We start from the raw sequence: 27221 nt of genomic DNA on the forward strand, positions 1-27221 counted from the left end.
TCCAATCCCCTTTTAAAGGCGTCTAGGGTAGACGCCAGAACCACATCCTGTGGCAAGGAGTTCCACAGACCGACCACACGCTGAGTAAAGAAATATTTTCTTTTGTCTGTCCTAACCTGCCCAACACTCAATTTTAGTGGATGTCCCCTGGTTCTGGTATTATGTGAGAGTGTAAAGAGCATCTCCCTATCCACTCTATCCATCCCCTGCATAATTTTGTATGTCTCAATCATGTCCCCAAATCTAACACTTTAGAATCCCATTGAGTCCAACTAGCAAGTATTAAGTTCTTGCTTAAATCTCCCCTATTGAAATCAATGGAATTTAGGTGCTTGACTTCAGCTGACCACAGGTGATAAAAGTCTGAAAAATGAAACCTTTTAAAAAATTATATTTCTGGTAGGCCTTGCTGCTCAGTCAAGGAGCATCTAAATGCCTGTTGTCTGATTCTACTACATCCTCTAACAGCCCAGTCCAATCCAGGCCTTACACTGTCAAATCTCATGCTCCACCAGCATAAAGCTAGGAATGCTGGGGATGCAGCTGCTTTGATATTCTGTGGCTCACTAACAATAGTGCAAGAGCCGGGAAACCCTGTGCAGCTAGTATTGGGCCATAGTATCTCCACCACTCCTGGTAAGTTGGCTTTGGGAGAAGATTGGGAAGGGGATTGGGCAGACTGGGAATGGGAAAGGGTTGGATTTTGCACACAACAGATCTAATCCTTCCCTTCCCAGCATCCAAACCCGCCCCCAGAGACTCTTCAGACTTTTACCAGCCAAAGAGCTTGGGTAGGTCTGAGGAGACCCACTGGAGACCAGGCAGCCTACAGGAAGGTATGCAAATTTTATTTATTTCTTTGAAAAAATTTTATTCTGCTTTTTCCAAACCAAAGCAAAATGTACAATGTATCACAACAATAGCAAAAAAAAAAAAAAAATCAAAACAAAGTATTAAAACATTAATTTCAACATTAAACATTAAAACATAAAAACATTAACAAAGTAAAACAAAGCAAAATGAACACACAACATCAAGCGAGGGGGGCGGAGGCAAATTGTTCCAGGGAAGCAATCAAGCCACAGCACTATTGCATAGACACAGAGGGCAAACATCCGCCCATCAACCAAATGCCAGACTAAACAGGTGTATTTTGAGCTCTTCCTGAAAAGCCATGAGGGAGGGAGTCGTTCTTAATTCCCCTGGAAGAGAATTCCATAATTGTAGCACCACTACAGAGAAGGCTTGCCTCCGAGTTGCCACCCGCTCACTTGGAATAGAGCTGGCTCTTGAAGGAGAGCCCCTTCAGGTGAGCTGAGACGTGCATGGGAGAAGGCAGTCTCTCAGACAGCCTGGACTCAAACCATGAAGGGCCTCAAAGGTCAACACCAGCATCTTGAATTGGGACCAGAAACAAAGGGGCAGCCAGTGCGGTTGCTGAAGCAATGGTCCAACAGAGTCAATACGTCTGGCCCCTGCAACCACCTGGGCCACCACATTCTACATGAACTGCAGCTTCTGAGCCATCCTCAAGGGTAGTCCCACGTACAGCACATTATAGCAGTCCAGCATTGAAGTCACTAAGGCATGGACCATTGTACGGCTGCAATCCGTGCAGCAGTTGAATCTGAGCAAACAGACTCCGACCTAGAGGCATTCTTGTTTCTTTACTTACCTCTCTCCTGGTGGCCTTATCCCTGGCTGGCCCATAGCATAGCTCAAGCGGATCCAATGGTTTTGTATGCACTTTGTATCTTTAATCTTACTACTGCTTTGGTGGAACTAAAACAAATTGCCTTCGTTTATTTTGTTTATTTAAATAAACTCTTAATTCAAGAAGTTCGTAAGCAAAACTGCAACGGTTGCATATGTAGACTGTTGGTGGGTTTCCTGCTTTAGTGAATGCAGGGGCATTGGCAGTATGCAAACGCCTGAGAGGTGGGTGGTGACTAGGTTTCTAGGGTGGCTGCAGGAGTTCTCGTCAATGTAGCTATGTCATCTTTTGTTTCTCTGGCTATTGCTATAGTGCTGCCTCTGCCACTGACTCAACATAAAGTTGTGATGATGTCATGCTGGCACTAGCCCTGGCATAAAGGCTACTCAGCATAGTAAAATCATCTGCTGAGGGCCAAATTACATATAAGGTTGGTTGGCAACCTTCAGTCTCGAAAGACTATGGTATAAGCCTACAGCACCCAGTATTCCCAGGCGGTCTCCCATCCAAGTACTAACCAGGCCTGACCCTGCTTAGCTTCCAAGATCAGACAAGATCAGGCATGTGCAGGGTAACAGTTGCTGTCCTATAATTAAGGAGCAGGCATAACACAGGAAGTGTTTTTTCTCCAAAAATCAGAACTACATCATGTGGGAGTTTATACTTACCCCTGTACAGGTTTTTCTACCACAAATCATGCCCTTCAAGCAGCTATTTGTAGCAAATATCAGAGAATGAAAAGCCTTTCTGGATTACACCATTGAGGTCCATCTACCCAGATGTCTTGTTTCTAAAGGCACCTCTCATATAACTTTGTACTGTATCTCTAATGGCCTCCTTTATATCTGCCAGGGTTTCTGCCAGTTGCGGACCTCCTATTATGTTCTATGGGGAAAATGCCACAGGCACAAGCCTTTAGAACACCACAGAAGCCTCTCTGAGTGTCCCAATGGGGTTGGAAACTGTGCTTCTGGTTTCATGGAAGCATAGTTTATAGCGTCAGGGAACTTCAGAGAGGCTTCTCCAATGCAGCCTTGGTTTGCACAAGGCTCCATGAGCCTCAGATGAGTGGGGGGGGGGGTGGATTTGCACAGGGGAGCGGTGACAGCCCGTGGGGGGCACCATCACAGACCTTTGCCCCTGGGCACAGGGCTGGGGAGGTCCGCCACTAGTTTCTGCACCTTTAAGCAGCTGTATCTTGGGCAGAAATGCACTGGGTGAATCTTTCCATCACAGCATCTCTGTGCCAAGAAAAATTGTCTTGTCGCATTTCTATCACACAGCTGTTAAAGGCTAAGCTTTCTCTGTGCACTACTTCTACAAGTCAAATCAAGAAGGGTTTTCTAACATTCTGCTTTACGTAGTAATTTGCAGAGAAACTACCAGCATTTTTAGAGAGACTACACTGAAATAACATATAAGCAGAATATGAAATCAGAACTTAAATGAAGACAATAACTCTGCACATTCTTACTGAGATGCAAGTCTTTCTGAACTTAGTGAATGCTGAACAAACAGTATGTTCAGGATTGGTGTTATTAATATGAAATACAGGTAAATTTATTTTTACAAAACTTTGTTATCTGAGGCAGAGAATTCCCCCACAGAATCTGCTTCATCCTGTCTTTCCCCGCAACACAAATATTTGCTTCTGGTGCAGCTACTGATTCAGTCCTGATGAACTTCGCCTAGTTTAGAGCCACTCAAACATCTCTGAAATAAGTGGAATGAATACCCAAATGACATATTTAAAATAAAGGTCTGATGTAGTCTCTACATTAATGTTGAGAGCAAAAGAAGTAATGTGTGTTCCGTGTGTTCTCTTAGAAAAAAATTACATAATCTAAGAAAGGCAGGGAGAAGACTGTTGGGTAGAGGCAGAGCTAAGACGGCAGCACCACTTCAACCATCGTTCTGAGTGTAATCGAAGCAGTTTGTAAATTGTCTCTAACTGTAATGAAACCAAAATTCCAGTTTGACCTGTTTCATACATGCAACAATCTGTTCCCAGTTTCCTTTTTAAAAATAATCACAATGTAACTGTTCTACTAAGAATGTGTGCACCACAGCTGAACGGCAGGAGAATCCTAATGAGCATAATGACCTTATTTTTAAATGATAGTTTTTCTCAGTTCAAAGGTATTGAGAACAAAACAGCTAATATTATAATGCCGTTGTACAAATCGATGGTAAGGCCACACCTGGAGTATTGTGTCCAGTTCTGGTCGCTGCATCTCAAAAAGGACATAGTGGAAATGGAAAAGGTGCAAAAAAGAGCGACTAAGATGATTACTGGGCTGGGGCACCAGTAATGAGGAGAGGCTACAGCATTTGGGTCTCTTCAGCCTAGAAAAGAGGCGCATGAGGGGGGACATGATTGAGACATACAAAATTATGCAGCGGATGGACAGAGTGGATAGAGTTATGCTCTTTAGACTCTCACACAACACCAGAACCAGGGGACATCCATTAAAATTGAGTGTTGGGAGAGTTAGGTCAGACAAAAGAAAATATTTTTTTTACTCAGAGTGTGGTTGGTCTGTGGAACTCCTTGCCACCGGATGTGATGATGGCATCTGGCCTAGATGCCTTTAAAAGGGGATTGGACAAGTTTCTGGAGGAAAAATCAATTACAGGTTACAAGCCATGATGTGTATGTGCAACCTCCTGATTTTAGAAATGGGCTACGTCAGAATGCCAGATGCAAGGGAGGGTGCCAGGATGAGGTCTCTTGTTATCTGGTGTGCTCCCTGGGGCATTTGGTGGGACACTGTGAGATACAGGAAGCTGGACTAGATGGGCCTATGGCCTGATCCAGCGGAGTTGTTCTTATGTTCAGTTTCCTAGGGATCGTAGCCTATGATTGTGTTCTGCATGCAGAAGTCCTTCCACAGCTGCAAGACTTACCAAAGGTTACAACCCATTCACTGTAATACTTAGTTTTTCAGTACCTTGGCCAATGCCCTTTTGATTCATTGGAATCAGTTTCTTTACACTGGTGCAGATACTTTCAACGAACACTTCAAAGCAGAAAAGACTGCTAACTTTCTGTTAATGTCCATGAATTTCCACTGTGATAAGATTTGAGAGCTGCTGAATTGATCCCTAATATTTTCAGGAAGAACTAAACTACTGAGTTAGCAAAGGTTGCCAGACAAAAGATTTGTCTCTGGCTGATGCATTACGGACACCTGCAGTCTTGAAGTGGATGGAAAGTTTCTAGGGTAAAAAGGCCCCAAGCACTTTTTGGCCAATTCCATTTATATGTTTGGCTGACCAACCTAATTGTGAAAAAAGGGCAATTGGGAAATACTTCAGTTATTCTTAACAATCCTTTGAGGATTTTTAATTATAGCTTTTAGGCAAATAATTTCAATGAAAATGACATCACTGTCCAGATTGGACTAAAAGCATTTATCTTTGAATTCTCAAAAGGAATTCTAGCTTGAAACATTACTTGGTCAACTGCAGATGAACTATCAGTTTTGTTTCTGTTAAAACGCACTGATGGAAGCTAAAATATAAGTTAGGAATATCAGATACTTACAATGAATTGTACACTTGAAGAAGAGGATGTGAAAGCGGCAGTGGAGGCACTGGGATTCTGGTGTGGGATTGCTGGGGGATGCCCCTAGGTGAGCCTGGCTCTGCCCAGACCATGCCTGCACATGCACCCAAAATGCCTTGGGTGGCTAACTCCAGTGCAGGGCAGAGTGGGAGAACATGCTTGTTTTCTGGCTGCAGCCTTAACACAATTAACAGGATTAACAGAAGCTGCATGTCACGGGAGCTCAGGATTGGGCTGTAACTTTCCAACACTGACATAGCTGTGTCAGTGGGGCATGTGTTGCATCCTGCAGTTGGGGGGCAGTCAAGGCCTCCTCAAGGTAAGGCAATGTTAGTTCTCTTACCTTGGACTTGCGTTGCCCTTACCTTGGTGCTGGAAAATTGGTTAGGATTGCACTCTTAATCTCAGAATAGTTATTTTATTGAAGCATAACTATAATAAATGTGAGTTACACCTCCATTCAATCTGCTGTCCTTGGGTCTTTAAACTGGGTCTCTGCTTTCTTCATTAGAATTTTCCATTAGTTAAAGGGATCAGATAAAAAGCTGACAGGCACAAGATTTACCGTATCATTTAGAAGTGTCATTTAAAAAAACTGTTCTCCAAACACATCAAAAACTTTCAGGTTTCCCCAGTCAAGGTGAATGAGGACAGTTCAGTATTTTACTGTTTTCCATACAAGTGGACAGCCTAAAAGTAGAGTATTCTAAGCAGACATTTCATGTAATCGGAATAATTCTAAACAATGTGATTTTGCACAAACTCAATTTTTGCCCCTCATACTACATACTTTCCCAGAAGTAAATCACACTGACATCAGTGGAATTTCCTTCCAAGTAAATGTCCTTAAGGTCCAGCTGCAAGGCTATATATGACTTTCCTAAATTTCTAAACCATTTCTATAGTTGTATAAAGAAAATCTGCAGCATGAAACTCATAACTAAAACATTACTTCTTTGTCTTCTGCACCTGCAAACATTTCTGCTTTCCATCTACCTCCTATCCACACCCTACTTCAATATTGCATTTGTTCAATAAATAAAAAAGACCAGAAATTCCAAGGAAGATCGATGAGAAAGAGCTATGAACATCCAGTCTCAAGGGGAGGAGTACTGAAGATCCAGTGTGGTCTGGGGGACAGTGACCAATCTGGATAGGGGTGACTCAGATTCAAAGCCTCCCTCAGACATGAAGTTCACGTGTAGGCTTATGTCAGATGTTGAAATGAGTCTGCGTTTGGTGCAATTCCCCTCCCCGCCACGTATGTTCCTTTCATCAGTGACATAATTAGGGGGGGTGTGGCATGCACTGGGTGACACCATCAAGCAGCCCATCCCGCAAGGCCTATCACAGACGAACGGTCTTTCCTCAACTCATAGGGCAACTGCACACAGCAGAGGCAGAGCCAGGGCTGTGTGGAAATGGGAGGAGGTTCGTGGTGTGACTGCAAACGTAGTGATGCCACTGCCTTCTACATAACTGACAGCTCAATCCTAACCAACTTTCCAGCACCGATACAGCCATATTGCAGTCCCAAGGTAAGGGTAGAAATGTTATCTTACCTTGAGGAGCCCTGTGTGGCTGCCCTCAACTGCAGAATGCAGTATGCTTCCCATTGGCACGGCTGCATCAGCACTAGAAAATTGATTAGGATTGGGCTGTGAACGATGGAAAAGGCCTCTAGTTAGCAGTTGTTTGAAGACTTCCTGAAAATGGTTTTTTGGGGTGCCATCTTTGGTTTGCTTTCTTCCTCAGCAGAGATTTTGACCGCAGGGAAAAGTGAAAATAAAGCTCTATCTGCGTGCAGTTTCCCTATTATTATTGTGTATCTGTTTTTGAGAGCCTGGCCATGGAACTTTCCCTCCTCACACAGTAATAACATTCCTTGTTTGCCTCCATTTCAACCATTGTTTAACCTTTAACATTCCTTGAAAATGTCATGTGGAAACATTACAGAACGCCAATTAGACTTCACCTATTAAGAAGCTTGAGGAGTCTACCCAATTGTTTCGAACGTTTTATCTCTATCTATGCCTGAAGTAAACCTGGATATATTTGAGTTCTGGCAATTCAATCTCCATATAAGTCTGTGATGCATTACAGCATCCTGATGCAATCAGTGCACTTGGCATTGATCCAATCACAATAGAGCTCTGTGAGACAATTTGTTATATTGGGTTAATCCACAAAGTTTAATAGTATTGACTGCTTGAACCTTAGAACTAATTTTTTTTTTTAAAATCTATTCCATATCATGCCCTGGAAACACACAAAGCAAAGCATAATGCAGAAAATACACCATATGAAGCAATGTTGTCTTTAATGCCTATATAAGTAGTACTTCATATGATAACACACCGTCAGAGCTCCTTGCCTTTAGGGTCTCTACAAGGTTTCTCTGTATACTCTACACCTCCATGGGGTTCCTGATAGTGAAGGCTTGGCCACCCAGTGCAAGAGCAGAAGGCTGGTTGCTCTAGGGCAGTGGTTCCCAAACGGGTGGTTTGCGACCCACCAGGGAGACCAGAAGAGGTCCTTAAGACCTCTTAAGGTCCACCAGAAGAGACCAGAAGAGACCACCAGGGGGTCCCCCTTAAGGAGAGTGGCCCAGAAATCAGTACCCTGACAGCACTGCAGCAATCACAGTACCACTGGGAGAAAGGGGCTTTAAAACTTACCTGGAGGGCAGCACTGGCCTTCTACACAGTCTGGAGGGCTTGTAGCCCCCTCTATGGGCCTCTGCACTGCTCTAAACAGTGCTTATCTCCAATCAGAAGCCATTTCCGTTTTTTGAATGAAAACCAGAAGTGGCTTCTGGTTGGAGATAAGCGCTGTTTACAGCAGTGCAGATGCCCACAGAGGGGTCTGTAAGCCTCCTGGATCCTGCAGAAAGCCAGCACTGCCCTCAGGTAAGTTTTAAAAACCTTTGCTCCCACCACAGCTGCAATCACAGCTATGATCGCCCCCGTCCCTGCTCCTGGAAAGACTTACCTGGTTGCCAGCTCCTCTGCCGGAGTTTGGGAGCCACTGCTCTAGGGGACAATGTTGAGGGAAGGGTGATCTTTCTTCAGTAATACTGCACTGGCATGTTCTCATATGAAACACTGGGTCTCAGCATAGTTATTTTTTTCCAGACTATTGTTTCCAGATATTTACAATGAATCTGAAATATCTTAAGCTGCTTTCAGATCCTAGCCTTCACTCCATAGCTGCAGGGAGTTTTGCTTATCTTAGAACCACAGTAAACATGCACATTCCGATCTTGTAGTCCAGGAGACTATAGTCAGGATTGCTAGTCTTTTAACACCATCTTTCCTTATACTACATGAAAAATTCCATTTGGGAAGACTTGAAAAAGGCAGCTTGAAGCATGACAAAGGGGGTTGTTCCAAGGGCGGGAGAAAGGAGAAATCCCACAGGGAACAGCAAAACTTTTAGAACTCTTGGAATTTTCTGATTAGTGTGTGGGTGCGCTTTCCTCTTTAATATTCTTTAAAAACAAAACAGAAAGGACACTACATGTTATATTGATATTAAGGAATACAGTGTATTCCATAATGCTATCCCTTTGTCTATTTTTAAAAGCAATGTTTTCAGCTAATGATGATTCTGTCACAATTATTTTATTCTTCACTTACTGATTATTACTGCACTTACCTCTCCCTCAAAAAAACCATTTTTGTTGAAAACTCTTGGGCAGCATATTTTAATCAAAACATTTGCTTCAAGGCACCAATGAGGACTGCCTTTCTTTTTTTTTCTGACAACTTATATAACCATAATCTATCTCAATGATTCCCAAACATTTTAGAGATCCTAGAAGCTGCTGCCTGGTTTATAAATACCAAGGGGTGTGGCTATAATGGTCATGGGCAGCAGGTTCCCCCCCCCCCCACACACAGCACCTTGTTTAACTCTTGATGCATATATCCTAATCTGCCCTGTCAGTTTCACAAACCACCAAAAACTGGGTTGCAACTTACTGGTGGGTCCCAGCCCCACAGTTTCAGAACTGTTGATCTAGTTGTCAAAAATGTCAGATGATCTGTAGTGGTCACAGTGAACAATAAAATGTCAGAGGATAGTGGATGAGGTTCAAATTTCTTTGGTCAGCTATCTCTATCATAGTACAAATGTTAACTTAAAAACAGACAGAAATTGAAAAACGTGGAGCATTTGCTAGTTAAATCCTTCCTCCAGTATGTTTTAAAGATTCTAAAGAAGGATGCACCATTCCACCTTAAGATTAATTTCAATAAAGAAGTAGTTAAGTAATATTGCCCAAAATCATTGACATTTTCAACTATTACAGAAACTTTATTTCCATGTGACTTAGAGCACAATCCTAACCAACTTTTCAGCACTGACCTAGCCACAATGCAGACCCAAGATAAGATAACAAACATTCCCTTACCTTGAGGAGGCCTCCTTGACTGCCTCCCCAATGCAGGATGTAGTGCATGCCACAATGGCATAGCTATGTTACTGCTGGAAAGTAGGTTAGGATTGCGCACTTAGAGAGCAATCCTAACTGCGCCCTAGGCCAGTGCAAGTTGTTTGCACCGGCCCAGGAGGGTCGCAAATGTGCTATAAAGCACATTTATGCCTCTGTACAAGTTGGCTGGGCTGGCATAGGGATGTGCGTTGGCCCATGGAGGCCACATCCAGCCTCTGTGCCAACAGGATGCAGCAGGGTCCGCGCTGGCCAAGCTCGGCTGGTGTGGAGGTCTGGGAGAGGTGTGGGGAGGGCAGGAAGGAAGCCTTTCAGAGCAGGGGAGGGTGGGTAGCAGTCAGGCCCATGGGTGGGCAGGGCGTGGGAGGCGGGGCCAGGACCCAGCAGTCATGCCTGATACTAGCCCCATTCCCGGGTGGTGTGGAGTGACTCCAGGCTGCTGCATTCTACTTGGATCTGTGCTACCTCATCAGGTGGCGCAGATTCAAGTAGTCCTATTGGGGCCACTGTGGCTCTCCCCAGAATAAGGGAATTTTTTCCCCCTTGCCTCTGGCTGAGCCTCAGCCAGCCCCAAACTTGCATTGGATACAGTGCAGGCCTCCTGGCCTGTCTGTTCCAGAGCAAGTTAGAATTGCACTGCCCCATCCAACGTGTCTGTACCTGAATAGACTGACAAATTAAAAACACCTCCTTGAAAAAGGCATAAAAATAACTTTGTTAAACCTTTTAGCGTATGCACAAGTCAACTATTTAAAGTTCCACAAAGATGTGGCTGGGAAACATTCCTATTGATCTGATTTGTAAAACGTTTCTGTACTCAAAGATGGTTCTGAGTTATTTTCTAACTCTTTCTGTAAATGCTGCTCTGTCTGTTTAAGCCTGGTATGCATCTAGAAGTTATAATGGCACACCAACATTGCAAGCAATTCTATCATTACTTTGAGAAACTCTTGAAAAAAAAACAACACATACATACTGTTCTCAATTTCTCTAAAGAATGAGTGAAAGAATCAAATATTCCACTTTTACTCAAGAAAGAAGGGAGGTAGCAGTACTGCCTGAGGGCAAGATACTAAAAAGAATAGGCTATGTTACTATTATCTATGCAGCAACTTCAGTGTGGCTGTGTTGGTATAAACAAGAGTCAGAACAAATCACTGGGGAAAAAGTAGATACAAAGAACTACTGACAAGGTTAACAGATTTGGGTGATCAGATGATGTTCCCCTGCAGTGAAAAGAAAAAATTGAGAGAGGTATAGATGGTATAGTAGACGATGTTCCAAGACTGCTTTACAGGTTACAGGATGAACGACAACAGTGTGGTATAAACTACTGTTGCCATATGAAGAGACAACATAAACATTATCAAAGATTGGGGCCCCCTATCAAACTACTGCCTTAGGTGACCTGTTGGCCTCATGGAGAGGCCAGCTCTGCTCAAGGCTCAGGTAGGCTTATATGGACACAGGTGATCCTTAAGGTATCTTGGTCTTAAACTAAAAAGTTTATCCTGGTCTCAAACCATCTAAAGTTTTGTTTAAATAAACAGATGTGCTGCCACACAGAATACCAAAGTGTCTGTTCCACTGGAGAATTAAAGTATCATCTTTTGAAACATAGCTTCTTGCAATCTAATTCTGATACTGAATAAAACAAATTACAATTGGGTTTCAAAGTTTTAGAGAAACAGGCCCATACTTCACACAATCAGTTTTCAGAACTCATTACCACACTGTTTATGTTCAGAAAGTGCCAAGAAAATTTAGAGAATATAGAAATACTGGTAAATCCACCTGCTCAAAGTACCAGCCAATTAGTCTGCTAGAAGTTAAAAAATATTAGAGGGAAGGGAATCATTCTAAATAATGGTCTGTTTTCTAAAGCACCTCAGACAAGACGAAGACCAAAGAAACTAACCCTTCTGCTGCGCAACTTGCCTCACTTAGGAAAGCTTTTCTTAGAATTAGGTTTTCTACAGTCTACTTCTAGAATGGAAATCAATGGGACATCACTAATGTATTGATATTACTCATAATGTTCCTGTCATTATGCTGGGAAGGCTTCTGTGGTGCAAGGACCCCTGAAAAGATACAGTATATTTTTATGTGAACCCCTCATGTACACACTCCACACACACCCTGAAGTATCCCAGTCAATGAAAGTCAGGCTACACAATGTCAGAGGTGAAGAGCAACTCTTGCCCTCACTGCAACAGTGTTCCCAAATATGGGACATATACACTTCCAAATAAGAATACAACGGCACTCTAACATTTATGTGGAAAACAAAGGAGTGCTCTCTGAGACACCATTGCAGTGAAGCTGACACCACTAATGGGGACCCCAGAATAAGGGTGGTCCAGTCTCTTCATCTGAATAACTTCCTTCTGGTCTCTGTTTATTGGTCATTTTAAAGTGAGGTGGAATGTTGGGGACTGACTTTTAAGATCTCTCTATGACAGTGTTTCTCAATCAGTGGTACCACCAGTGGTATTTGAGGTGGTGTCTGATGGTACTCACAGGGCCCCTGGACACCGGCCGCCCAGCAGCGAGACCAGAACACGACACAACAAACAGTAGTAGGAGGCTTCAAAGCATGCTTTTCCAACTCGTAAAAGCCCTCCCATCCACCCTGAGACTCTCACTGGTGTTCGTTGCACTGCATCTGGCCTCCCAACCCAGAAGTAATTGGCAATGATGTTATCGCTAGTTACTTCCGGTGATCCTTTGAATAGATGGACCATGTGAAGTGGTACAGCAGAGGACAAATGTTGAGAAACCCTGCTCTATGTTCATCTCCAGAGAAGATGCAGAATGAAAAAGGAAGCCAATTATCTGATATAATAGTAGGAAATATCTGCTGTGGCCTACCAAATGCACAAAGATGATGGTGTTTGAATCCATGCCATCCAGTTGCAGCTACAGACCAATCGTAAACTGATTTGGCAAAAGAAGACAGGGTACACAGGTGTAGGTGCAGCTACTGGGCTTATGCCATTTGGGCAAAATGTCTCCTACACAGCTGACTGACCTGAGGTATGTATACATCATGTCTGGAACTCTGGTACTTGGCACCAATGTCTGTGATGAAGTCAGCATCACAAATGGATGATAAGTTCATGCTCTGGGGCTGTTTCCTATTTCTATAGACCTGTGGGAAAAAGCTGTAATGATTAGGTGCATGAAGTCAGAACTACAGGAATAGCGGGGAGTTTAGGTAAGAGAAGCAACTGTTCTATCTGTTGCTCAATGGACTGAACGCCATTGCATACAATGCATGATTCACAGAAGTGAATCATTACATTGATACATTGCAGGTCGCCAATACAATGATTACATGGCATGCTCATCTGTGAATGACCAAGTTCTGAAAAATGGGGGGGGGGGGGGGACGACTAGTTGCAGAAGGTAGGAAGAAACTGGTGTGTCTTTGCCTAACACTGTTTTCCTACTTCTCAGGTAATTGTAACAAAAACCCAAGGACGATACTGCCACACAAAAGAAAACATCCAACAAGCATGTAACTCATTCTAAGCCATCCTTCTCATTTTCCTTTTCCAGAACTTCTACTGGAGAAAAAAGGCTTGACAATACATTCATACACAACACAGCTTTCACATCTAGGTTATCTGAGCATCCTCACCTTTACTGCCATGTTTAAAAACATATTTTTAAAAATTTTGATAGTGATTGAAATACATATACATAGCCCTGGCTAAAACAAATAAATTGTATACATCATCTGGGTGTCGCAAATGCATTCTGATTTGTATTTTAAACCTAATCTTCTTCCAAGGAGTTCAGGATGGCATACGTGGTTGTCCCTCTGGTCATTTTATCTTCACAATAATCCTATAAAGTAGGTTAGGCTGAGAGAGGGTCATTCAGAGGGTCATGGATGTATTGGGGTTTGAACATAGGACTCCCTGATCTCAGTCTAATAAACATTGCAACACACTGTATTGTAGGCAGTATTCTGGAATAATGTTATCAATAAAATGGAAAAGAGGAATGGAACTTAGTAGTTATCTGCAAGTAAAGCACATCTCTAGAGCAGCGGTTTTCAACCTTTTCCATCTCACAGTACACTGGCAAGGCACTAAAATGGTCAAGACACACCATCAGTTTTTTGACAACTGACAAGGCCACACTGTGCTGCCAATGGGCGGCTCACATACCCCAAAGGCCCTACTAATAAATAACCCTCTCCCAAATTCCCGCAGCACACCTGGGGACCATTTGTGGCACACCAATGTGCCACAGCACAGTGGTTGAAAATGCCTGACCTAGAGCATATTTGCAAATCAGACCTAAAGCAAATTATAGCCCTGTTCCTTCTGATTTCCAAGTAAGCGGATGGATGGGAGATTTAGAATGGACTTCTGAATAATCATTCTGAGGAGTTCATTGCCTCACGAAGAGTGATGGCCATTAGCGTTAACATTTAACATTCAAGGAGGAGAGGTCTTCTGGTGGGTACCAGCCATGATGGCTATGCAGTACCTCTAGGATCTAGGCCTTGGCATGCCCGTTGTAGGGGAGCACTAGTGGGAAAGAAGTACGTCTTTCTCTCCTAGGTGTGGGCGTCCCATAGGCAGCGGGTAGACCACTGTGGGAAATAGAATGCAGGACTAGATGGGCCTTTGGTCTGATCCAGCAGGGCTTTTCTTATGTTCTAGTTCTTACTTCCAGATAACCTTGCAGAAAGCTAAGAAGGAACCTATTGACCAACCAAGCAACTATAATACAACAATACACAAATGAAATTAAACAGGTTAGTAGGATTCTACAGAAGGAAAATGTCTCAGCATAATGCTCTCCAACACTGTGCAATCAGTGGGGTGGTTGGTATGATGGAAAGGGGAAAACAGGAAGTGTACTGCAAAACGCATTGGACAAGCCAATCCAACATGCAACTAAATACTAAACACCAATAAAACTTTAAAAGTGCAACATGTATCCTTATCCTACCTTTGTCTCCAGCTGTCACAAGGCAAGCGTAAAGACTTTCAACATTAAGTTAGAATAAAAGAGAGAAAATAATCTCAGGTTCTCAGAAAGAGCAGTTTAAAAAAATGAGAGTTTTCCAACCTGTTGTTTTAACTGATGGACTAATCTGTCTTTTTCTCTTTTCAAAGCCATCACTTCTTCTTGAGTTTTCTTTTTCTTTGAAGCAGACAGTTCAAGCAAGGCAATATTTGCATCTTTTTCGCTGATGGCAGCAAGTAGCGCTTCCTGTCTGAAAAGTTTAAAAAAAATTTTTTTTTTAAATTAAAAACATTTTGAGAACACTTATATTCAAATGAATTGCTGGTGTGCAGAGGCATCTCATATATGAATGGTGAGTAGCAAATAACATCATAATAGGTTTCAGAATTGAGGCCATGCAAGATGCACTCTCTTTGAGGTCCAGCTAGCTAATTCACAGCCTCTTGTGATCAGCTGATAGCTCACTCTCATCCAGGAAGGAATCTGAACTTTAGCGGGTACACCATGAATCCAACGAACTCAAACTATCCAAGTAGTGCTAATTTGTATTAGTGTGTTTAGAACCTTCCACCGAGGCAGGCTGTGCAGCATGGCCTTTCCCAGTTTGAAGAGACACTTGGCCAACAGTCTGAGGCAAAGAGGCAAAGAAGGAAGGCCCATAGCCAAGGAGACAGACCAGGGCCAGACTGCACTTGCTCCCAGTGTGGAAGGGATTGTCACTCCCGAATTGGCCTTTTCAGCCACACTAGACGCTGTTCCAGAACCACCATTCACAGCGCGATACCATAGTCTTTCGAGACTGAAGGTTGCCAACAACAGTTTAGAACCTTTTCGTGTATAAAACTGAGAGTGTGTTTACCCAAAGAAACATCTCAGAAAAGTGAGGGATGTTTGAGATCCCACATCCCAACATGGTTCTTCTCCTGTGCCTTTAATATGGGCTGAATTTTCCTCTATGCTGCTCTGTTCTCTATTTATTGATGTGCTGTGACTTTTGCTTTATAAAACCAAAATGCTTCCAGAATGGTCACCACATATGTAAGTTATCCACCCATTGCACTAGTGTACTAGTGCTACCCCATGCTGCTATGCTGATTCAGTGTTCTGTATGGTAGTGTTTCTCACACATTTAGCACTGCAACCCACTTTTTAGAATGAGAATCTGTCAGGATCCACCAGAAGTGATGTCATGACTGGAAGTGACATCTTTAAGCAGGAAAAATTTTAACAATACTAGGCTACAATCCTACCCACACTTACCCAGGAGTAAGTCCGTTGACTATCATTGTTAAAAGCATATACATAGTAGCCTGTTCAAAGCACAGATCTATAACATTTCCCCAAATGCAGTCACATGCCATGGTTGCATCAAGTCTAATATATTAAAAATAAAATATTGAAATGAATGGGGACCCATCTGAAATTGGTTCGCACCCCACCTAGTGGGTCCCAACCCACAGTTTGAGAAACTCTGCTGTATAGCATTGCAATGCTAGAGGGTCACAGTGTCTGCATTGTTATGATAATTTTAAATCACTGTCTCTCTTTAACAGTGCTTGCATGCCAATAAATGTTTCTATCTATCTATCTTGTAGTTTTTATTACTTTTTTCAAATTTTTGTAAGCTGCTTTGGAGCAAGCATGATGAACATTGCAATAAAAAAATAACAAAAGAAATATGAAAGCTGGAACAGGGAAATGAGGTATTCACAGATAAAAGCCTGATATCATTTGCAGAAAAGATACTTCCAATGGATTTTTTCTAATCCCAAAAAGGAAGCCATATTAGCCTGACCTGTGGCACCTTAAAGACATGAAAGTCTATTGTGGGGTAAACATCAGTGACCCAAAGCCTCCTTTTCAGCACCATTAGAACCTAGAATCAGAATGTCTTCAAAGGATCTCTCTCTCTCTGCCCATGTGTGAAAGCTTAGTCTAAAGCATCCATTTTCAACCACTGTGCCATGGCACACAGGTGTGCCGTGAGTGGTTCACAGGTGTGCCACAGGAATTTGGGGGAAAATCATTTATTAGTAGGGCCATTGGGGAATGTGAGCTCCCCAGCATCAGAACAGTATGCCTTGTCAATTGTCAAAAACCTGATAGTGTGCCTTGACAACTTTATGCCTTGTCAGTGTGACACGAGATGAAAAAGGCTGAAAAACACTGGTCTAAAGAGAACTCTACTTCTGCTAGCCAGTGGAAAGTAGAATACATACCCCAAAGAAGCAGAAAGTACATGTTAAATTCACCCCCCCCCCCATTCTCTTCTGAACCCCTTCCCACTGACAGTACACAACTCCTTTTGTTCCTACGCCCTGTTTGAGGTTTCTCTGGAAGAACAGAGGGGCCTATTAATAATAGTTTTTCTACTGCTTCAGAGGGACACAGTGCTACCAAAACTCAAGGATTCACATCAGATGTTAAACTGATACTGTAGTGAATTTATATAAAGGCACAATACATGAAAAAGTCTCTCTTGTGTAACTGAGCTCATAAGTGCAATTAGCAATGGATGAGCTAGTTTAGGCACTTTAAGATTCAACTTGTAAGGTTCAGAGAAAGATCACATTTCCCACTTCTTCACATTACTTTTAATTCTAGTGCATCTCTGCATTTCCTGAAACTGATAACAACTGGGAGAGGAAATGCCAAAATTCTCTTAAAAGTAGTTGTTATTGTGGCATTATTTCCAAAATCTCATGTGCCTTGACAGTAAATTTACAAATGAAACTAGAATCTTTTGGGGGGGAATACCTGATGATTAGATTCAGAAAGATATTGAAATCACACTTTTATATATGACAACTGCCTCAAGAACACTGTAAGCTTAGTACTGGAAGCTTTCAGGGATACCTTCAGTTGAAGAATGGTGGGTAAAGATATTGGACACTGCTGAAATGGACAAGTTTATGACTTTCCTTAAGGAGAAGTCAGTAAAGACTTTTCTGGACATTTGGGAACCATTCATGGACTTCCTGTGCATGAAGGGGAAAATGGGTCAAATGAATTATGGATTCGGTTAGTAAATAATGCATATATAGAACATTTTTTTCTTTGTTTTTGAATATGCATTTTAGAATAATTAAGATACAATACCTAGTATGTTATATGATTCTGCAGAATAATAAAGAAATGTAAATTTAGAATTCCTCACTCGCCACACAACTTTCAATATCTGTTTTTATTTTTAATTCTAACTTTTTGAGTTTGCACTTGTTAGTTTTTGGTATTTTAAAATAAAATTATAACTCAAAAAAGAAAAAAAATCTAATGTGCCAATTGGCTCAAATATCTAGATACAGTATGGTAATTTTTTCATATAAAAATGTTAATACAATTCAGTATAGTGTATAACCAATTCCCCACATATTGCATGTTAACTTCCCAGGTCATCGGGAAACAACATGAGAGTGAGCATTCTCACGTATTACATTCAGTTGTGTATGAGAGATTTTTTTCCACATTCATGTAAGACAAATAACATATTTACGGGTATGCTCGTGTCTGTGAGAAAATGTTCACTCATATGTCTTTTTATGTGCAGTCACCAGAGAAAAAGGCTCCTCTATAAACACTTGTCAAAAGGAATGGTTTTTTAAAAACAAATATTAGTCACCAATGCAGGAAAAATTTTTTTCCCAATAATATACACCTAATCAAGATTAACAATGGATAAAAAATGCACTAAGAACAGATTTAATAACCCTAAACTGTCTGTCAGCTTGTAAAAGGCACTCAAGATGAAGCCAATAAAACACACACAAAATGGTTTCAAACACACCGGAAAAATCTGAGGTAGAATTAAACACTGAAGGATGAATACGAAGACAAATGCTCTCTTTTGATTGCTGTCTTACAGTTTAACCTTCTTAAAGAGTCTCCCAGAAACTTTAAAACCATAATACATTGCCTTGCCACTGATCACAGTCCAGTTAAAAGGGAATAATGTAAACAATTCTGCTTTACTCCCCATCGATGTCAGTCAAAGAACAATTTTCTAACCTTTATTAATAGATACCATGACAGTTACTAAGTAGGTAAATGGAAGATGGGGTAATATAAAATAAAAATTTCAAACATTAAAAAGTATGAAAGCAGGGGCATCTTCTTGACTTTAATTGTTAAAGTGATCATGCAATTCATTTTGTGTGTGTGTGTGTGTGTGTGTGTGTGTGTGTGTGTGTGTGTGTGTGTAACACAAAATATGCATTTAGAACACTATGATTAAACATGTTTGAAATAAGAATATAAAGCCTACTCGTAAGGTTCTGATCATAACAGAATCGGAAAGAAACCACTCAATTAACATTTTGCTTTAATTGCTGTTTTCTTTGCCTTATGAAGCCAAGTACGTATGCTTTAGGTTCAGTAGGAAATGATTTCAGAGAGTGATCTTTGTTTCACTGCCTCCCCATAATAGTTAGAACAAGCTAAAAATAGTTAAAACATGCTATTAATCCATTATCAATGTTCATATATCTAATAACATGGACACAAGAAAATTATTTGCATTTTAAAATGTTTTCTTTAATAAAAACAATGTTGGACACTTGCATCAGTGCCCAATATTTATCTTGGGGCCACTAAGAGGCCACTACAAAATACTTTATAGATGTCAGTAGGAATATTCTAGATCTGCTCTGTAGGAGACAAAAGACTTTAGGGCCCAGTCCTAAGCTTTGTGTGCCAGCTCACCTCCAGTGCTAGCCCAGCGCCGGCCAGTTATGGGATAACAGCTGTGGAGCGCAGAGCTCCGCTGCTTGGTGATCATGTAGACTGCTGAGCAGTGGAGAGGTAGGTGGGGGTGTGGGGGGAGGCGGGGAGGAGTCGTTATGGGGGAAGGGAGCAGGGCAGGAGAGAGGTGGGACCAGTGGAGCTTTGCTCCACCAGATCCAGAGCCTCCATGTCAGGCTGGTTGCCTGAAAAGGAGGCTCTTCATTCTATGCCAACCTTCAGGTCAACGTAGAAACAAGTAGCCCCATTGCAGGACAACTTGCCTTATCCGGGGGAAAGGAACAAAAGTCCCCTTCTCCCAAGGAGGAGATGGTGATCGCCTGGAGTAAGCTGGATGCAGCAGCAGCAGCCATTTTTAGTGCCACTGCAGCCCCGCGCAGCTCAGGATTGGGCTGCCCGTCTGCATGAAATAGCAAAGCTGAGTTGAATGGCAAAGAGAGTATTCAGACCTGGATTTAAAATATCCAAGAAAGACTTTTTTTCAGCAGGTTCAGAAACACATTTGTGTACAGTTTTAGACAAACAAGCTTGGCGCATGAACAAGATAAGCAAAAGAGTCATCTCAGTGTATTTGGAATATTATACTGGGACAGAAGGATGTAGGCAAACCAAATTCAAAATTCTTTGTTCTTTATGTGTTAAGAACTGCACTCTGAATTGTACCTGGAGGCTGGTGACAGGAAGCTACTGTGATGTTCTATATCATTGGAACCTTGAATCATAACAGGAGGTAAGCCAGATTGTTCCACATGTGCTACCATCCTTGAAAAGTCTTCAAGAACAGTTCCAAACAGAGCAGGGCTTGGCAGCCTTGGATACTCGGCAGTGATGTCATCATATCACCACTGAACTTCCAGGTTGCCTAGCACTCAGAAGAGGCTGTGCAGAGCTTGGCTTGGGAGCTGAAACCTCCTGCCCAGTTTGTTGTGCATTGGACAGGACAAGTCATTTGTCCAGATTTGCAGAGTCCCTGCACTGCACAGCATAGAGCACAATATAAAGCATAGAGACTTTGTGAACCTGGGCATGGGGATCCGCTATTCCCTTGGGAAGGAGGCTTTGGCTCCCAAGCCAAGCTCCATGAGGGCTGGATGACTTCAGTTGCCAGGCTGCATTTGGCCATCCAGCCTCAGGGCTGCAAAGGCATGAGTGACAATTCATAGCTCTGAGTTAGAAATGATGAAGCTGGGGAAAATGATGAAGCTGATTAGAAAATCACCATGCCCTACATGTATAGTATAAGGTCAAATTTTAATTTAATAGTTAATGTCACTGCATTTAATTCTGGTCATAGGGTACTAGCAGCACAATCCTAGGCATTTCTACCTAGAAGTAAGACCAACTGAACTCAACAGGACTTCCAGTGTGCACAGGACTTCAGCTTAAGAGAGCTTACAAAAATTAATGCATGATACTCATCAATATATCTATCTGCAAAAATGATCACAGTACATGCTTGCATAGACGGTATTCTAAGAAGCATGGGAAAGATGAAAGGGAGTGGAATGGAATATTCTTCTAATGTATCTGAGATTAACCGGTGGGCAAACTCAAACCTGGCATGTGGGATAGAGCAAGTCTGTACGTGGGACCTTACAAATCTAAAAGGAAGAGACACAACCATGTCAACTGCAAATCATGTGCAGGTGCATGTAACTTTGCTCCAACTACATTTTAAAAAAAGAAGTAGCAATGACAGGAGGCTACTTTCTGGAGGAGGCTGATTAGTAGGGAGACACTGCATATCCTCCTCCCTTTGGGCCACTCAAAATCACCTTCCTGCTGCTTCTCTTCCCATGGAGGTAAATAAGTCGATCCTTATATCATGAAGAAAAGCAGCTGAGGGCAATTTTGAATGGAAAAGGATAAAGTTCGGTTCAGAACTGCAGCCTCCCATAGCTGCTTTTCATTTAAGGATGAACACTGGGGTCAAAGCTACATGCAACAGTGCCGCTATCAACTCAACTCAACTCAACAAACCTTTATTAGGCATAGAGCAGTGCAGCTATCCACAGTTAGGTTTATAAGCTTTTATAATAAGAGGTTGCAAGCTTCAACAGTACTGCCAAAATGTGAGTGGGTAATACTTTTTATGCTGCGAGAAATTGTCAATCAGGTAATCAGTAAGTTTATAAGGGACGAATTGGCATTTCCATCACCTATATATAAAATATTTTCTTTTGGGAAAGACAGTTACCACAGGAGTGGGGCCTGGATGTTTCAATTTCAGCAGGTGGGTCTTCGACATCCATTTCACAAGCGCAAGAAATTATATGACCATCAGATAATCCAAACAGAATAGCAAGATAGGTCTGGACTAAAATTAACTTTGAAAATCACAGTGTCTTGCTTTGGATGCTCAGAAGCCCAGTCAACAAGGTATTTTTTTGCTTTTTTTTTTAGTTCTCTCAGGCCATTGAATAAGTATTCAAATTGTTAGGTTAAATGTTGCACTTAATTCTAAATCATAAATAAATTTTGTACAAGTTTTAAAAATACCTATTCTGGCATTTATTTATTTATTTATTTAACAATCCATCTCACTTCCTCCCCCCAAAGAGCTATCCTTTTTGGCTCTTTTACGCAGAATTAAAAAATATATTTAACTGTTTCAATTTAGAGGGTGCTCAACAAAATGTAATGACACAAAGGATTCAAAATACTTGGGACTGAATCCAATGACATGAATACAAAGGTTTTGTTTGTGTGGAACATAGCTTTGCCCAAAGTCCAGCTAAGCCAAACAGGATGAACAGAACTATAGGTAATCTGTCACTGTCAGGCTACTTATCTTTCAACATTGGTCTTTGTATTTATAAAGGACAAAGATAAAAGTAGTTTGTAGAAAGAATGGTTTATCCCTTGAGTATAGTTTTCAATCCATTTTTAGGTTCCCCAAAATTATATGCCTTGTGGGGGAAACTGCACTGTTTTTCTAACAGATTTTACAAATAACTCAAAATAAAAGTGTTGGCATATTCTAAAATAACAAAGATATCTATAGTCTCTTTGTAGAATGAAAGCTTAATACAGATTTTCCACAAAGAATTCAGCTGTACATTTGTCAGAATTAGCCTTGTGGACAAATCAAATAATGACTTATTGTCACTTTAATAGCTATCAAGAGACAGAGGTACTTTCCAGTATAGAAATTTCAAACTGGCAGACCACAATGAAAGAAAACCTAAGGACTATATAAATGGGAAGCAGATAATTCCTCTCTGCCCCCCCCCCCACTCTCTTCCTTCACATCCTTTGCTGGCCTTGGTCAAGTAGCACCATTTCTCTGTACTGTATTTTGAAAAGAGAAAGAGAAACCAAATAGTGTGGTGGTCACTGGTCTTGGTCAGGGGTGCCCAAACCCCGGCCCTGGGGCCACATGTGGCCCTCAAGGCCTCTCAATACGGCCCTCAGGGAGTTCCCAGTCTCCAATGAGCCTCTGGCCCTCAGGAGATTTGTTGGAGCCCACACTGGCCCGACGCAACTGCTCTCAGAGTGAGGGTGACTGTTTGACCTCTCGTGTGAGCTGTGGGATAAGGGCTTCCTCCACTGCTTGCTGTTTCACTTCTGTGATGCAGTAGTGGCAGCAAAGAAAAGCCAGCCTTGCTTTGTGCAATACCTTTTATGGGCCTTGAGTTATTGCAAGACCTTCATTCATTCATATAAGTTCATCTTTAATATAGTCATTTATGTAAACTTATGTAAATTCATTCAAATTTCAAATGTAAATTAATTCTTCCCCCCCCCCCCGGCCCTCGACACAGTGTCAGAGAGATGATGTGGCCCTCCTGCCAAAAACTTTGGACACTTTGGTCTTGGTCATAGACTTGTGTGTGTGTGTCTGTGGCCAGTAGGAAGATAAAGGAGATATCGACCATTGAATAGCGGCTCTTGATAGTTGTATTGTCCCCTGCATTGTTGGAAGTCTCACCCACCCACCCAGGAACCATTTCTGAATGTCATTTCTGCTGATTCCCCCCATTTGTCACCAGATGTTCACCCACAGTAACCACATGCCCAGAAATTTCCATCCCTTCCAACTTTCCCCAGATTTCACAGCATTCCTAAGAGATTTAGGATATCATATGAAACCTCTATGAATTCAGGTAGCTTGGAATGTCCAATGAAATAAGAACATAAGAACAGCCCCACTGGATCAGGCCATAGGCCTATTTAGTCCAGCTTCCTGCATCTCACAGCGACCCACCAAATGCCCCACCGATTCCCCCAGCTATTCCCCCTGAAATGGCCAGCTACTGCATACCAGTCTCAGCAGTGGTTTGGCTAGAGCCTATTGTCTTAGCTGCACCCAGACAATTAAGGCCTCAATCCAATTTGGATTTTGTACTGCCTTTCCTGCTGTCACAAAAGGTGACATGTGCAGCTATGGGAGGGGAGGGGTAATGGGGGCAAATGCCCCAGGCACTTGGGTGCTTGAGGGACAGTGCCACAACCCTCTCCCCCTGCCACCAGTTTTGCTGGCGCAATCAGGAACTGCATCACAGAAGCATCTGGGGGAACTACTCAGGTCACCAGGGGTCAAAAAGTAGGGAAAAATCAAGGATTTTCACCACAGTAACTAATGACACATTTTGCTCCAGCAAAAGTTAATCTTTAGAAGTACCTACAGTCCCTCTAATATTGTTTTTATGTATTCTATGTATTGTATTATGTGTTATGTTATGTGTGTTTGTTATTTTCATTTTTGGAAAAATAAAAATTTTTTTTTAAAAAAAATCCTAATGAAAGATGAATTAATAGAGAAAATAATGAATGTGGCAGAAATGGACAGATTTTTAGAGAGCTTGGATCAACTGTGAAACCAATATAGACTGAGTAATGAAAATTATTTTATGCTTGGTTGAAAATAAAGTTGTAGAAGTATAAGATAGGGTATTTAGATGAATATATATATGATATGATATGATAGATAAATGATAAATGATATTGAAGAGGCTAACGTAGAAGAGGAACTGGATTAGGAAATATGTAATGATTTATTAGTTATAGTGGTGTAAGATATCTTGCACCCTCTAATATTGTTTTTATGTATTGTATTATGTGTTATGTTATGTGTTTGTTATTTTTGTTTTTGGAAAAGTAAAAAAAAAAGTACCTACAGTCAAAATGCCCAGATTTTAATTCCCCGCTCCCCCGGGTAAAGAGGTATTGAGATAGGTGCTATTAAAGTAACTATAAAGAATGCTTTAACTCCTTTTTAACTTTTCAAGCTGTTTTAGCTACAATTTAAAAGATGAACGGTGTCAAAATGCAAGAGATCTGAAGGGAGAGCATTGCTGGGAGGTGAGGAAAATAATATGGAACAGATCCAAGTTATTTCAAGAATCAAGGAGAGAAGGAGTTCAGACAACAGCACACAAATATTTCCTTAATTAGTTCTTTAAAGATGGGCATGAAAAGAAGTCCGATACCAGATTCATGTTGACTAATTACAACTTCCTCGTTAATGGAGTGGCTGCAGGCATTTCCAGGAGCATGCATGTCATATGATTCAAATTTGAGCAGGGGAGCTCTCTCATTGATCTTCTTTGGTGGGTAAATGGTTTCCAAATTTGTTACAGACTGAAGAAACCAACTTCTACGAAAGGCAGATGTAAAAGTTTTGAAAAGAGAGGGGGCACTGATCACGACACAGGAGAGAGATCAGACTGGTGCCCTCAAACAGAAAATCCAGGCACATGGATATCCATCTACTTGTAGCAAAATACTAAACCTTTACAGTAGGACTGGAAACATCTATTAATACTTTCTATTGTATTACCTTAAATCAAGCACAAAAACAACAGGAAATGATTTAATTGTAATGGATGTTGTTTAGGATACTGTTCAAGAGACACGCGACACATCGTAAAACTTCCAGTTAGAATCCCAGAAACACACACAGAATCAGAATTCTAAAGAAGGTCACAATCATAACTTAAAACTGTTGATGCAATAAAAAGACATTTGGCATTTTTAGAAGTTCTACACTTGGTAGTTGAAGTTTTAAGGCATGTGTGATCCAATAGTCAATATGCTGAAGCAAAGAGCAAAATCTGGAAAAAAATTGTGATAGACACAAGAACTAGCTGCTATGGAGAGTGTGCTTAAATGGACAGTTGGGGGCGGCCTAATGACCCATGCAAATGATATGTTGTATCCTGGGATGAACAATCACAGGGGGAAAGGAATATGACTGAAAATATTGCAAGAGGCCTAATGCCATTTCTACGTGAAACGAAATCCTAGGGAGAATATAGATATCTGCTTACTTGACACATGTGAATAAAGACATTGAACAGGTGATCAGAAATAGAAGTTTATGTCTTAAATATCACTGCAATTGCCCAAAGGAAGCAATGTTGACAGGAATAGTGCCTCGAGATTCATGGGCTGTTTTCATTGTTATGTGATGAGCTGCTTGCTAACGAGTGATAAATTATTTTACTATTCTGTGGATGGCTTCTCTGTCAAGCATGCTATCAAATGCTATGGATACAAAATCCACATATTCATAATTCAGATCCAACATACATAACAATCTGTATTTTCCAAGTATTCTAATCTTGTAACAATAGGCTACAGTACTGTGGCAATGGATTTATAACTTTTGTATCAACCTGCGTTTCGCTTTATGAATGAGCCCACTGTTCTCTGGACAAAAGGATAATACAAGTGAAAAAGGAGACTGCTTAAAAATTAGAGACAAAGAAAAGATCATAGTTTGGTTTTATAGTTATAAAAAAGGTAAATAAGACTCAGTCCAGTCTTGAGTCATGATCACCTCTATAGACTGAGTTTTAGCATACCTGCTTTACCTGAATCAGGCTGTCCTGTGTCTAATGATATGGTCACATTGGCTGGAAAATACTAGCCATTTTAGTATTTAGAGGAAGGGTTTGCTTTGCTCAGTGTGAATCACTAGGCAGGACTCATGGGCAGCCCAATCCTGAGCTGCGTCATACCCAAGGCTGCAGCAGCGCCGAAATGGCTGCCACTGCATCCTATGGAAATCCAGCAGCCGCGGGCGGCTCCCGACACCTTCTAGGGAGAAGGGGACATTTGCCACCTTCCCTTGAGTAAGGGAAGTGGCCTTGCAATTGGGCTACTCGACTCTGTGCCAGCTATTTAGCCGGCACAGAGTAAAGTAGTCCGGTGTTGGGTCAGGAGGCCCAACACAGGGCTTCGGATCCAGCAAAGCTGAAGTCTGCCGGTCCCGTCCCCTCTCGCTCCGCTCCCTCCCCCTGTGTTCCATCCCCCTTCCTCTGCATTCTCCCTGTCCCAGAACACCTCTCCCCACACCCCACTTACCTCTCTGCTGCCCAATGCTCACCTGGAGCTCCAGGCGGTGGCTGCCTATACTCCACCCAGCACTGGCCCAGGGGTAAGTGTTGCAGAGGTGCCTTATGGCACGTTTGTGTCACTGCGCACTGGCGCTGAGACAGTGCAAGCTTTTCTGGATGGGCCCTTAGTGGGCTGTACCTAAATTTGGAATCACAACCACTGAGTCTAGGTGATGTAAAAGCCATTAGGTGGCACATGTTCCGCCAATGTGCCTTGGATTAAACCAGCAGAGGGAAGAATGGACTAGAAGAAACATTAACAGAGAACAGAAGTCCAAAATGTGCTGAAATAAGGAAGTTGTGGTTTTAGGCGCATGATACAGCAACCTTGCTGAAGGTAAGCAGAACTGATTCTAGTCAGCCTGCAGATGCAAGAATCTCTACCTTTAATTCCATGAAAGGCAGGCAGGACATGAA

General features: G+C 41.8%; 1 protein-coding gene across 1 annotated transcript in view; it reads right to left on the reverse strand.

Moving 5' to 3' along the window:
• Positions 1 to 27221, reverse strand: part of ERC2 (ELKS/RAB6-interacting/CAST family member 2) — a 501410-nt gene that overhangs the window by 21627 nt on the left and 452562 nt on the right. The window contains exons 18-19 of the mRNA XM_066612969.1: positions 14827 to 14974; positions 12767 to 12886 (exon numbers count right to left, since the gene is read on the reverse strand). Of these exons, the coding sequence (XP_066469066.1) occupies positions 12767 to 12886; positions 14827 to 14974 (268 nt within the window). The remainder of the gene's footprint in view (positions 1 to 12766; positions 12887 to 14826; positions 14975 to 27221) is intronic.

Source organism: Tiliqua scincoides, chromosome 2 (genome assembly GCF_035046505.1).
Source record: "Tiliqua scincoides isolate rTilSci1 chromosome 2, rTilSci1.hap2, whole genome shotgun sequence".
NCBI classification, from domain to species: domain Eukaryota; kingdom Metazoa; phylum Chordata; class Lepidosauria; order Squamata; family Scincidae; genus Tiliqua; species Tiliqua scincoides.